Genomic DNA, 13,160 nt, shown 5'->3' with positions numbered 1-13,160 from the left:
CTGTCAATGTAAAATTTCATTCATCATTCTGCAGATCATGAGTTCATTCAATCTCAATTTTGTAAAAAAAGTATGTATTTATGTTCAATAAACATATTGTAATAAGTAAGATTGTTGGAAATTATGCTATTAAAATGTTTTTTTTTATTGTTTCTTATAGTTTTGAAAAAAAACTACCAAGAAAAGACTTACGTGTAATAATCTATTTTGGACTTTCTTATTTCGTAAAATCGAATTCGAAATTGAAATATAAATACGAACGTGTATAAAAAATTTATTTGAATAAAGATTTGAGATTATTTTTGCTTAAAACTCTTCTATTTAGTTGTGGCAACAACTAGCACTATTCCAATAGGGCAACATTAAATGAACGGAAATGGTATATGGCATTTGGCAATTCGTAGCGATTTGCAATTTGCATTGTGCAGCAAAATGCCGCATTGTTGCTTTTCGGGTACAATGTATAAATGTTTCAGTTCAAGTATACAAAAAAAAAAAAAAAAATTGCAAATGCACACTTGTTGGTTTGCGTATTCGAGCGAATATGAGTGGCGGACATTTGTTGTGAGTCGTGGCCACAGAATATAACATCTATGCTTTTATATATTGATACCTAAATACTTGTTTATTATAAAGTATGTACTAGCTTTTGCCCGCGGTTTCGCACGCGTTAAATTCGGAGTAGTTTAATGGATATTAATATACATATAAACCTTCCTCTTTATTCATTCTGTCTATTAAAAAAAAATATCAAAATCCGTTGCGTAGTTTTAAAGATATACAATAAGACTAGTACTATTATTTTATATTACTAGTACTATTAGATACTACTACAAGTAAACAAAACCGTTAACTTTATAATATAAGTAAAATGTAAAGTAATGATATGGATCTGTTAATTTTAATTAGATGGAGAATAATTAATTTTTATTTCGCTGCGCGAATAAGGTCCTTATGGGATAATTTTTAAGAGGTTCGATTTTCGGTAACATCGGAGAAATCTATAAGAGATATCTTTTAAGGTTTTATGAATCTTAAAATGAAGAAATGATCCTTTCAAATGTTAGGTAAGCTACTTATAGAGAAACGAAAGTGTCTATAATATTTTTCAACACCAGGTTGAAGGATTACGTCTTTTTATTTAATAGCAGGATTATGTCTTGTTATCATCATCAGTATATATATATATATTCCCACTGCTGGGACACAGGCCTCCTATGAGGGCGCAGGCTATAATCCACCACGCTGGCCAAGTGCAGATTGGCAGATGTCACATGTCGTCGAAATTTTTGATTCTCAGACATGCCAGTTTCCTCATGATGTTTTCCTTCACCTTTTGAGTGATGTATAATAACTTAATAGTAATTATTACAAAATTGTGTTATTTTTGTGTTTGCAAATATTTGAAAAACATATAAATTCATTTTAAACTTATTTCATATTAACACTTGAATGTGCGAGACGAGCACGCTTTGGTACGAATTATGCCAGCTCGCACCAGGGAAGGTACCACATCCCCACAGGTGAGCTCTCACCGTTTCGTTTGAGGAGCGGGGGGGCTTACGGCCCGTATTCATTATTTAACCCTTTCCAGGCCTTGTCTATATTCCCCTATTTTTCATTCATACCATTCTTTATTCTATACACCTTTTAAGGTCGCCGTTCCATTTCCAGAGACGAAATGCCCCTGGAAATGTTCATGGGCAGTGTTAGCGTTTGCCATCAGGCGATCCACTTGGTTAGCCGACTATAACATAATTTATGTAATTGTCGGGGTTAGACTTGATTTGAATTAATCGACAATTCCAAAAACGAACGGAGGTTTTCAATTTGACTGCATTTTTTTGGGTTATTAACTGATTGATGTGATAATTTTTGTGTTTGTTAGAAAATTGGATGTTTGATAAAAGTGGTGCGTTTGTTCCCAGCAACATCGACTTTCGTTGCAGAAAATAATTATTTATAATTATTTGATGTATACTAATTCGTAAGTCTTGTACATAAATTAGTTAAATATCTATCACATAATGAAGAAATAGGCAATCGTATCAAGTAGAGTACAGTCTCAATATTTTAAAAGCTACTAAACTACCACAGTGACCAGTACAATGCTATTTCATGCATTGATTTTTTCATATAATATCATTGACTAATGATATCGCGTGTGTCCTAGACTCAGATTAACCTTGTAGTTTGTAACTACTCTGCCGTCTTAACGGCCACGTCCATTGTCATTAGATTTTTATGTTATTAAGGTATTAGGTAGAATACAATCTGATTTATTCGTCGTTGTGGTCAATGTTAATTCAATAAGTATATTACACAATTATTGTATTTGGCTTTAACTTTCTACGTAGTGACACATATTATGCTTATTTTTGTATCTATATTATAATTTCTATACTATTTATGGTTAAATCTTAACTTATACCCTGATGTAAAAAAATTTTAAGGAAGAATTATGTGATTTTATTTCCAGTTGCATTTGATCTATTGTCCTAAGAAAAAATCAAATGGTAGAAAAAATAGTTCTAGCACTATTTTATTAGTAATATAAAATTTTATTGATTGAAAAATTTATTGATCGATTTTGGGATACACTTTATTTAGATAAAGTGTAAAAAGTGATTGGTTCATGAACAGGGAAATTAACAAAAAAAAAAAAACACCTCTTATATAAAATAATATCCACTTTTAATAACATATGCAGTACTCTGTAAAAACTTATTAACTAGACAACAATACAACAGTTAGATCATATAACTATTACAGAAATACACAAAGCGTATTCTAACTTTGGAAATCCTATATCCACTATCATCATATACCACCATTCATATAACCTAGTCCTATATATCAAATATCACGGGTACCTATTCAAATTAAAGCGGTCAGTACTAAGTTTTATTCAACATAATCAGTATGATTTCTATGAGTAATGTTATAAACTTTAACCATCTTACACTGTATAGTTTATACTTTATAAATAATATCAAAAATTTAATGTGGAAGTCGAGCACGCTTCGGCACGAATTCCGGAGGCCCGTTTCCCTTTCCTCACCCTTATCAGTTCATTCCTTCTTACCAATCGTCCATGTAAATACCCTTCCCCCATAAAAGCGGGCAACGCATTCGCATAGTTACGACCTCTCCAAATGTTCATAGGAGGTTGTAATCATTTAGAAATTAAAAACTTGTTAACGGCTTTTAACCGCGATTTATTCATTATATTATTAACCCGACGTTTCGAACACTTTACAGCGAGCGTGGTCACGGGGAGACAGGGGGAGAATGTACATATAATAACTAGGTTGTGATCAGTTACCAACAGGCGAACCTTCAGCTGAATTCAGTTGCCCGCTCATGGCATAAAAAAATCAAAAAATAAAGTGACCATATAATGTATCAGAAATTTTTGAGATAGATTGTGAATGGTTATTATTATACAATAGTTGCATACAATACTCGCTTCAATACTCGCGGTACATAGGAGATTGTCATTCTGGTCCAAATATATTATGTAAAATATTGGTATAAAAAGAGTAAGAGTTATAACTGTACTACATGATGTAATACTCTATGTACAAAGCGTAATCATTAAACCACTTAAATATTCTACCTTATTCTTAAAAAAATACCTATATATTATTTACATGAAACTATCATACAAGAACTCTAAGCAGTAGCCAGTACCGTAGCTATTTTATTACCTTCTGCATACGTTGTATTGCAGTCCTTTTTAGTTCTGTACACTGTGCCACATTTCGAAGGACTGTATAAATGCTACAATACTCTCAATGTGATGCTGATATCTTTAATTATTTCGTTATCTAAGCAGTTTTAACGCCGTCAAAAAAATCCTTATTAGGGGGAACCCAACCACCGAAAGCTTTTTCGAATTCCTTGGCTACAGCTATCGTGAGATGATCGTTACATTTATTAGCTACAATTTGCATTCCAACGGGTAGACCTTTATCTGTCAATCCCAGTGGACAGTTCGTAGATGGTAGACCGAGAGCGTTAAACATTGTAAGATATCCACAGTTCAGGAATTTGTAAAATATCCGGTAGTGTAAGTGTGCTGGGCTCGGGAATGACGGGAAGAATAGAACAGCATCGTTTGATAGCACTTCCTGTAAAATGTTGAGGGAATTAGTGAATACTAGCTGCGCCCTAACCGTAAGTCTGTATCCCGTAGGAATATCGGGATAAAAAGTTGCCTGTATGTTATTCCAGTTGTCCAGTTATCTATGCACCAAATTTCATTGCAATCGTTTCAGTAGTTTTTGCGTGAAGCAGTAACAAACATGCATACATACATCCATCCATAGTTATAAACTTTCGCGTTTACAATATTAGTTTACAAAGTGTACCAGTGTTTAAAAAAAATATTATAATTGGCAATAAAGGTTGTACTTCTAACCTTCACAGTTTTTATTTTTATATATCTGAACTTCTGTATAAATAAAAATGTCTGTATGTTATGGTAAATGCACATCACCCTTATTTCGGTTATCGATTTACTCTACCTCGCTACTACCTCTGCAAATATTCATGGGCCGTGGTGATCGAGGCAAACCACCAGCTCAGTTGTTATTATATTAAAAAATTAACATAGACATACTTACATAGAAATCCTGTTTAATTTGCTCAAAAGTTTTCACTAGATTCTGATAATAATTTTCGGGTAATTTATCAAAGAATTTCTGGACGGGTCCATAAAGAACGCACGTTAAGCTGTGATCAGATATACCGAATAATTTCTTTAATATTTCTGGCCACATCGATATCAGTTGGTCTCGTTCATTTGGGTCGGTGTAAATGTTAGCAACATGTCGTATTTTGAACAACACCCTTACGCTGATCTCCCACATGTGATGAAGGTTCTGGATTTTGAGCTGCAAAATATGTCCAATTAAAGAACAATATATGTATATAATAGCCTCTCGATTTTATATTTCAAAAAGTGCTAAGAGTTATCCTTATTAATATTACACTAAAGTGAAAAATAAAGGTTTGCTTTTTAAATGATACTTTTTAACACACAATTTGACCATCTATCTATATATATAAAATTCTCGTGTCACAGTTTTCGTTGCCATACTCCTCCGAAACGGCTTGACCGATTCCTCTGAAATTTGGTAAACATATTGGGTAGGTCTGAGAATCGGCCAACATCTATTTTTTATCCCGATATTCCTACGGGATACGGACTTACGCGGGTGAAACCGCGGGGCGCAGCTAGTATACTATAAAATTCTTTCTCTCACCTCTTGTACATCTACATTATACGTGGATTTTATATAGTTTTTAGCTTTGTTCATGGCTTTTTTCACGTCCGGGCCTATTTTATTCATAACGTAGCCTCCATCACCTTCCATGTAATAAAATTTAAGGCGAGTTATGTCTACCTGAAAAGATAATTATAAGAACAATTTCAATAACATATTTACACATTTTAAACCTATTAACCAATAAATAATTTGAAGTAATAAACTGACACGTTGAAATTACACTAAAATTATATCAGTACGATTGAATAATTGGAATAAAGAAAGATCCACATCGTTTAAAATTCTTTTTCTATGCTCGATAACCTAACCGAACGTCTGTCCTACTTTTCGTTTAACAATTAGTAGCATTTGCACTCTTATCTCCTTAAAATAATATCCAATACAATTAAATTATTTAAATAAAAAATGCTTACTGGTTTATCGAATGGCACATCAGGAGCTCCGGGTTGCTTTAAAACTTTAAGCAGCAGTGTCAAATCTTCGGCGTACCGTGCTATAGGACCCAGGGCGAAGTATTCTTCAAAGGTCGGGTCCAACGAGTCGGGTACATGACCTGAAAAGTGAATGGTATTTTATAATACCTACAGTCTTTCAGTCATATTCTTAAATTCCTACAACTCTTCCTACACATGTAATATAGCATTAAACAATCATTTTTGTCATTTAAATATGTAGTAATATTTGAAACGTAATAAAAAAAATAGTCTACCTACATGTCCATTAGTGATTTTAATTTTGAGTTAAGTGAAGTTTAGTTCTATTTGAGTTATTATACTAGGTAGAGGGCAAGATTATAACATTTACGAAACTTTATCTCTGCCTCATTTCTCTCAATTTAATATTAGAATGAAATCTATTACATTTTCACGATAATAAAAAATTACACAAAAAGCATAGTTTTAAAAGGTATGCATATAGAAAAAATTGAGAACTCGTTGTTTAATACGATATTCGATGAATAGTTTTAAACTAAAGATTGAAAAATCAGCCATTATAAATACAGAGGATTCCATTCTCTAGACGAAAAAGCACGCCATCTAACGAGAGTTGCTTTAACTGAGAAAACCTTACTCCTATATTTACCTTTAATAGACCAAAGATGAGGTGTGGGTTTGTGTCCAAAAATACCATTGAACATGGGTGGCAACCGGAGGGAGCCGGCGATATCTGAACCGACGCCTATTACTGACGCTGCTGCGGCAATAAGGGCGGACTGTATGTGAGAAAAAAAAAACAATAATACTGTAAAAATCTATAACTAATACTTTGTTTTCTCAAGCACATTTATATATTTCTTTGGTACAGTGCTATTGGATTGGACAGTTGAATTTAAATGAATAGATGTAAGTAAATTGTAAATTTAATTAATAAATTGTAAGTAAATCGCAGTTGTGATTAATTGTATGAATTATACTTATTAATAACAATAATAAACTAATGTCTTCAACTTCAATTGGTATGGTGATGATAAGGTGTTTTTTCAGATTTTACATATATATACTACATACATACATCCCTATACCATTCTTCAACGTGCATGTCAAACTTTTTTCATGTTCGTTAGTGTTATTTTAATTGTTGGTTAATGGTTTTGACCCGCCCGTGCTTTGTTCGCGTGTAGTAAAAATCCTTCTTAACCTCTTACCTCTCCTTTCATTTTTAAAGACTAGATAATTGCGTATAATTCATACCCCACTAAAAATTATTTATTTGCAATTGAATGTAGCTTTTAAGCTAACATTATCGGTCTATACGCACGTACAAACAAAAAAAATTGTACATAAAGATTTGCTCAAAAAGAAAATCGAACGATTAGAAACATTTTCGATTATAAAGAACACAATAATTTCATTAAATAACTCATGTATATGAGCGAGTGACTTGATTCCAATAAACTAGCTAATATTCGCACTGACCTCTCCCCCTGAAGAGCCTCCTGTAGTGCGTTTCTGGTCATAAGGGTTCATGGTGAGACCAGACACGTTGTTGTAAGTCTCCCAGTTCATACACAGTTGTGGCGTGTTGGTGACTGCGATTGGTATTGCCCCAGCTTCTCTGGCTAGACGGACGATGTCAGCGTCCTTGGTCGCTGGTTTCCGGTAGGGGTACACTGTACCACAGTCGTTGCTCATACCTGAAGTAGATAGTGAATGAGTTATTGTATCTTACTAATCGTTTCTTTGTCTTTCTTTCATGTCGCAACGCAGCATTTTTATGATCTCATTTTTGTGTCTGGAGATAGTAAGAAGGCTACTGAGTCATCTGGGATTTTATTGCGATCTCTATCTCATAGGAATTTACTTTGCCGTCTCGGGCGAAGCCCTGAGCGGAAAGCATATTTATTTATTTATTTATTTATTTATTGTGCGTTATACGTTGTGCGTATTGAAATTTTAACTGTGAACGGAACTGCATCCTGTAATAAACAGAGTTAGTTTTTGCAAATGATGACTTAAAATAATGTAGAAAATCGAAATTGTACAAATAATATTCAGTTTATTTTTAATTATATATAGGCCAAGTAGATATGCAAGGAAGAAAAATTAAAAATGACATGAAATTGTTATAACACTAAAAAATAAGAGTAGTTGTTTGGAAGCAACAGACTTCCCATCATAAGGTTTGGTTTTTTTTTAAAATTAAACTTATATTGTACAAAAATGTCTCCACATAGTATAGCGCATTATAGTATAGCACAACCCCTTCCACCAACGTCATGCTTTAATAATTTATCGCGTGTTCTACTGTTGTACGTACGCCCGTAGAAGACTGCAAAAGTTATGTTACCCCACATGTACATAATCGTATTACAACGTATTTTCGATGTATTGTAGTGCACGGTACACACGATAAGCTGTTTATGTAAAAACACAATGTAATTGCGAAGAAATCCGTCGCTGCAATATTCGTAATAGTTAAGCGGATGTTTCGCATGCTGATTGTTTTTAATGTAATTTGCGGATGAATATTGTAAATGTGGATAGTGTATAAGTTACACTAAACACACTTGATCATTTATAATCTACAATTATACAATTAACAGTAGACTGTCGCGGAACAAAATGGTAATGAAAGGGTTCATTGAATGCTAACCTAAGAGTAACGAATAGCTTCTGTACATAAGGAGATTATGATTTTGTACAAAACTGCGGGCAAACTACGTATTTAAGCCTTAATAAGAGAACATGAAATTAAAATTCAATAAAAATCACGAAGTCGTTCTCATAAATAAATAACATAATAATACAACATACCTCTAGGTATTCTAATAACCTCTAGGTATTGTTCTAACAATACAATCGAAATCATTTAAAAATTGTTGTACTCTTAACGTTCTCCAAGTTATAAAATACCAATATTCCGTAACAATTTATTTTTAATAATGGAATAATGATATAGATGTTGATTATATGAATTACTTACCACCAACAGCAATACTTTCTTTGACAGTCATAGGCACGCCCAGTAGAGGAAATTCCTTTGCCAACTGTTCTGGTGATCGATCATTGGAGCTGATCATTTTGTCTATGGCTCTCGCTTCTTTCAACGCTACATCATATCTGGGTTCCACGATCGCATTTATGTATGGGTTCACCTCCTTACATCTGTCTATATAAGCTGATACAACTGCTTCTGATGTGATCTGAAAATTTGAAGCATACTGTGAACCATTTGCTAATGAGAGGAGGCTCTCGAAACAGATGAATTTTATGTGGGTCATGTCATGTGATTGCTAAATTTTAATAAAATTTAAAACTAAACATCTAGTTAAAGTTTCCAAACCTCTTTCATAGTTTCAAACATAAACCAAATAAAAAAATATTATAATAAATAAATAATAGCTCTAGGATGTGATTTGTGATATGAAATTTGTTATCTATCTGCATTTAAACCTTAACATTAGTAATTTTGATTTATTTTTGTTATTTAATATATCCGTTTACGATAATAATATATTCATGGTCACAAGCATTAATCTTGTTATCACAAAGGATAGATGTTATTCACGTTTCTTAAGATTTATAAATCATATGTTTTGATTATATTATAAATCCATCGAACAACTATAATGACCTCAAAGAGCTTATAAATGTTATGTCATCAGTACCACTGCTTTATATTTTAACTGGAAAATTGCGAATACTATTTTTGTCGAAGAACTATTAGAGGAAGAGAGTCAAAATTATCGAGTATCTAATCGAAACAGTAATGTAAAAACAGTATGTATATTTTCGGTATAGTGCAATGTTTAAGAACTGTTAATTTACGTAAAGTATGATTCATTTATGATTTTATTATTTATTTCAAACTTATTAACATTACAGAGATAACCAAAATAGAGGTAACTTCAAAATTTAGTTTTTATACAGCCTTGCTAAGACGATGACGCTTAGTTTCCGGGTACCATAAATAATAAATAGCATTGATTTATATGAAAAAATTTATACACACCTGTTTATTTCTTATCATCATAGACAGAGTAGTGGCTGATTTAAATAGTATAGGATTTGAGGGCGGCGGGCATTTTTTGTTTCGTTTTATATTAATCAATAGCGTTAGAGGATACACTATTATCGCCAATAGAGAAACAAGAAATCGAAGAAACCACTGCATGAACGCATTCATCATGAAATTCTGTAAAAAAGAAACACGCCAGTTAGTGGTAGGTTTTACTAGTAAAAAGTGTCCTATCACCCAAGTCAGGTCATACTCTCTCTGTATGCCCAATTTCATCAAAATCCGTTCCGTTCAGCAGTTTCAGCGTGATTGACGGTCAAACATCCAAACAAACAAACTTTCACATTTATGATGTTAGTGTGATAGTGTGATTGATCAAGAAAGTTATAAATTATTTATTTAAATATTTATTACGTTTCTGTTGCATATAATTTTGAAATATGTACACTTATTCAAAAGTAATACATGATAAACTTAATACACGTCCTTAGTTATAAGCTCTAGGGAGTACTAAACATACTTTAGAATACTAATTAATCACACATTGTATTAGTTGTTATATTACTAGATATATTGTACTAAATTAGATTAAATTTATTGCAATCGTAGAGCTGCAATAAAGAAAAATATTCAGTAAAACTAATGTTTAAACTAAAATTTTGAATAATGTAGATACTTTTACTTATTGTGGGAGTCGAGCACGCTTCGGCACGAATTGGGCCAGCTCGCACCGGGGAAGTACCACACCCCCACAGAAAACCGGCGTGAAATAGTGGCATGCCACTGTGTTTCGTTCGGTGAGTGGGGGAGCCGGAGGCCCGTTTTCCTTTTCCTCACCCGTCCTAGTCCATTCCTTCTTTCCAGTCGTTAATCCTTTCCTTTTCCCTTTACCCATAAAAGCGGGCAGCGCATTCACAGAGGTACTACCTTTGCGAATGTTCATGGGCGGTGGTGATCGCTTACCATCAGGCGAGCCACCAGCTCAGCTGCCCGCTATGACATAAAAAAAAGAATATGTATATCACACTAAAACAGCTGACGGGATCCTGCTCAACTTGGAATTGCAGATAGTTTATTCCTCAAATAAATTTACAGTTATAATAGCCTTGCCCGCGCCTTCGCACGCGTTAAATTCGGAGCAGTTAAATTGATGTAATTGTACACATAAATCTTCCTCTTGAATCAATCTATCTATTTAAAAAAACAAATAAAAATCTGTTGCGTATTTTAAAGATCTAAGTATACAGACACAGAGACGGCGGAAAGCGACTTTGTTTTATACCATGTAGTGATATTATTTTAGAGCTAGTTAACTTTTTATTAAAAAACAAATATAAACTAAAGTCTCTAATATTATCTCATATAAAACACTATAAAAGATTGTCAGTACCTATAAAATAATTCAGATTGGCACAAGAATTGACATTCATTCGTATAATTACATATATTAATTACATTGTAAACACATTTCATTCGATGAACAAAGAAATTACATTCAATTACACAAAATTAGATATTAAACTCTAATACGATAAAGTTAATTTTTGTTTCAATCAGTATATAATTTTTCAAACGGTCTTTGAAGAAAACGAATGCTTTTATAACTATTCAATATTAATATACCAAAGCCTACAACAAAAAAATTAAAAATAATACAAAAAATTCGTATTTAATAAATAGAAACAAACCTGTATTGATATATTTTTTACAACAATGACTGAAACATTACTGATAAACTTATGGATTTTCTCGATTCTTTTCAATAATGTTTCCGGGTACCACACGTCCGTGTTATTCAAGAGAATTTCAATTAAAATAAACACATTATACACACTCGCACTTATTATCACTAAAACAACGCGACTAAAAATAACCAACGCAAAGTTGAACCATCGTTTAATCATGGTGCTATTAATATTATGGTTAATTAATTATTATTTACTTCTACTATAATTATTTTGGAAATCATTACACGAACCATGGTATGCAACTGTGATGCTTTAGTATTCAATGAGATATGATAGTAATTGGGGTTATCATATACGCTGTACCACTGTCTATTAATTACCTATAATAATCATATTATTGCTACTATTATTTAGTGTGTGTAATAAATTAATTAATTATGAAATTAGTATTTCTCAATCGTATAACGATTCTTTAATATTACGTTATTTTTATATAGTGAATAAGTATATATTAGGGAACTAAGATCTTAATGCACTTCGATTCGGATTAATGAGTTGTTTTCTTGAATTGATTTTGAATATCTTGGAAGTATTTACATAGATATATGTTATAATCGTATATTGATATTTTTGCCTCCATCTAATTATATTCGATTGTTTACACGTGTAAGGTAAAATAAATTAGATGTTATTACAAAAATGACTGCAATTTAGAAACATTGTTGTTAAATCCTATTTGCTAGCTTCAGATATTTCTGACCTTTGATTTCAATATTTTAGTATGACATTTAATCAGAATAAACAAAAAAATCTAAATACTAATTCATACAAATATGTGTCCCTTAAATGAAGATATTCATTAATCAACTGACGTGATGATAAAATTAAACTTATTATTTCGAATATTCTTAATGTTTTATCTTCAACAGATAATAGCTTCAAACATTTATCATCACGTTTGTTTCCGATTAGAGGCGCTTCATTGGTACTTATTATATTCGATTTAATGATATAACTACTGACATAATCAATGTAAATTATACAGTATTATACATGTGTTATCTAGAATCTAGATCTTAAATGACCCTAGTGTTAGCTCGTACAATGTATTTTTATTTTATACTGGGGTAAAAATTATTACTACGAATATGCTAAAAAAATAAATAAAAACCTAAATGTTTGTGGAATTAATTTTGGGTTACTCTTTGAATTAATCAGTCTGGCATAAATAAATAGGTTGCATTTATATCTACATAGTTTTTAACCATGATGTTGAAAAGCAGTTTCGAATCAAACAGATTTTAGCGAGAATATACTTGCTAATTCATTTTATGTATAGGCTATAGTCTATATATATGTAAGTCCAGATTCGAAAAAGACTTTTTTTGTATTTGAAATATAAATATAATATTAAGTAATCTAAATATAACAGATACCTATATGAAACATAAGCTATGCTCCGTGGTTTCATCCAGGTACATGTTATTATGGCCTATGCATAGCCAACACTATGCATAGGCCATAATAACTACAACATAATATATGGATCAAGTTCCACATGGACAATCTAACGCTGAAAGAATTTTTCAAATCGAACCAGTAGTTCCTGATATTAATGCGCTCAAAATCATCAGCTTTATATTATTAACTAGCTGGTGCGCGGTGCGCGGGCTGCAAGCAGCCCGCGTGGATTTTTGCGTGGACCAGTATTATCAAGACT

At 32.2% G+C, this 13,160-nt stretch overlaps 1 protein-coding gene across 2 annotated transcripts in view; it reads right to left on the bottom strand.

Annotated features, from left to right (window-relative positions):
* Positions 1 to 2,677: 2,677 nt before the first annotated feature.
* LOC119838310 (fatty-acid amide hydrolase 2-B-like) overlaps positions 2,678 to 13,160 on the bottom strand; it is a 15,975-nt gene continuing 5,492 nt past the window's right edge. Inside the window, exons 1-9 of one of the 2 annotated variants that reach the window (XM_038364184.1) lie at positions 11,441 to 11,671; positions 9,747 to 9,929; positions 8,718 to 8,937; positions 7,211 to 7,428; positions 6,378 to 6,507; positions 5,708 to 5,847; positions 5,271 to 5,411; positions 4,629 to 4,898; positions 2,678 to 4,133 (exon numbers count right to left, since the gene is read on the bottom strand). In XM_038364184.1, the coding sequence (XP_038220112.1) occupies positions 3,831 to 4,133; positions 4,629 to 4,898; positions 5,271 to 5,411; positions 5,708 to 5,847; positions 6,378 to 6,507; positions 7,211 to 7,428; positions 8,718 to 8,937; positions 9,747 to 9,929; positions 11,441 to 11,656 (1,821 nt within the window). In that variant the 5' untranslated portion in view covers positions 11,657 to 11,671 and the 3' untranslated portion in view covers positions 2,678 to 3,830. Of the gene's footprint in view, positions 4,134 to 4,628; positions 4,899 to 5,270; positions 5,412 to 5,707; positions 5,848 to 6,377; positions 6,508 to 7,210; positions 7,429 to 8,717; positions 8,938 to 9,746; positions 9,930 to 11,440; positions 11,672 to 13,160 lie in introns of those variants that run through there. The other variant, XM_038364185.1, reaches the window with a different exon arrangement.

The sequence above is a fragment of the Zerene cesonia genome, unplaced genomic scaffold (assembly GCF_012273895.1).
Source record: "Zerene cesonia ecotype Mississippi unplaced genomic scaffold, Zerene_cesonia_1.1 Zces_u002, whole genome shotgun sequence".
Classification (NCBI taxonomy): domain Eukaryota; kingdom Metazoa; phylum Arthropoda; class Insecta; order Lepidoptera; family Pieridae; genus Zerene; species Zerene cesonia.
Note: the sequence above shows the minus strand (reverse complement) of the source record. Positions and strands in the feature narration are given on the sequence as shown.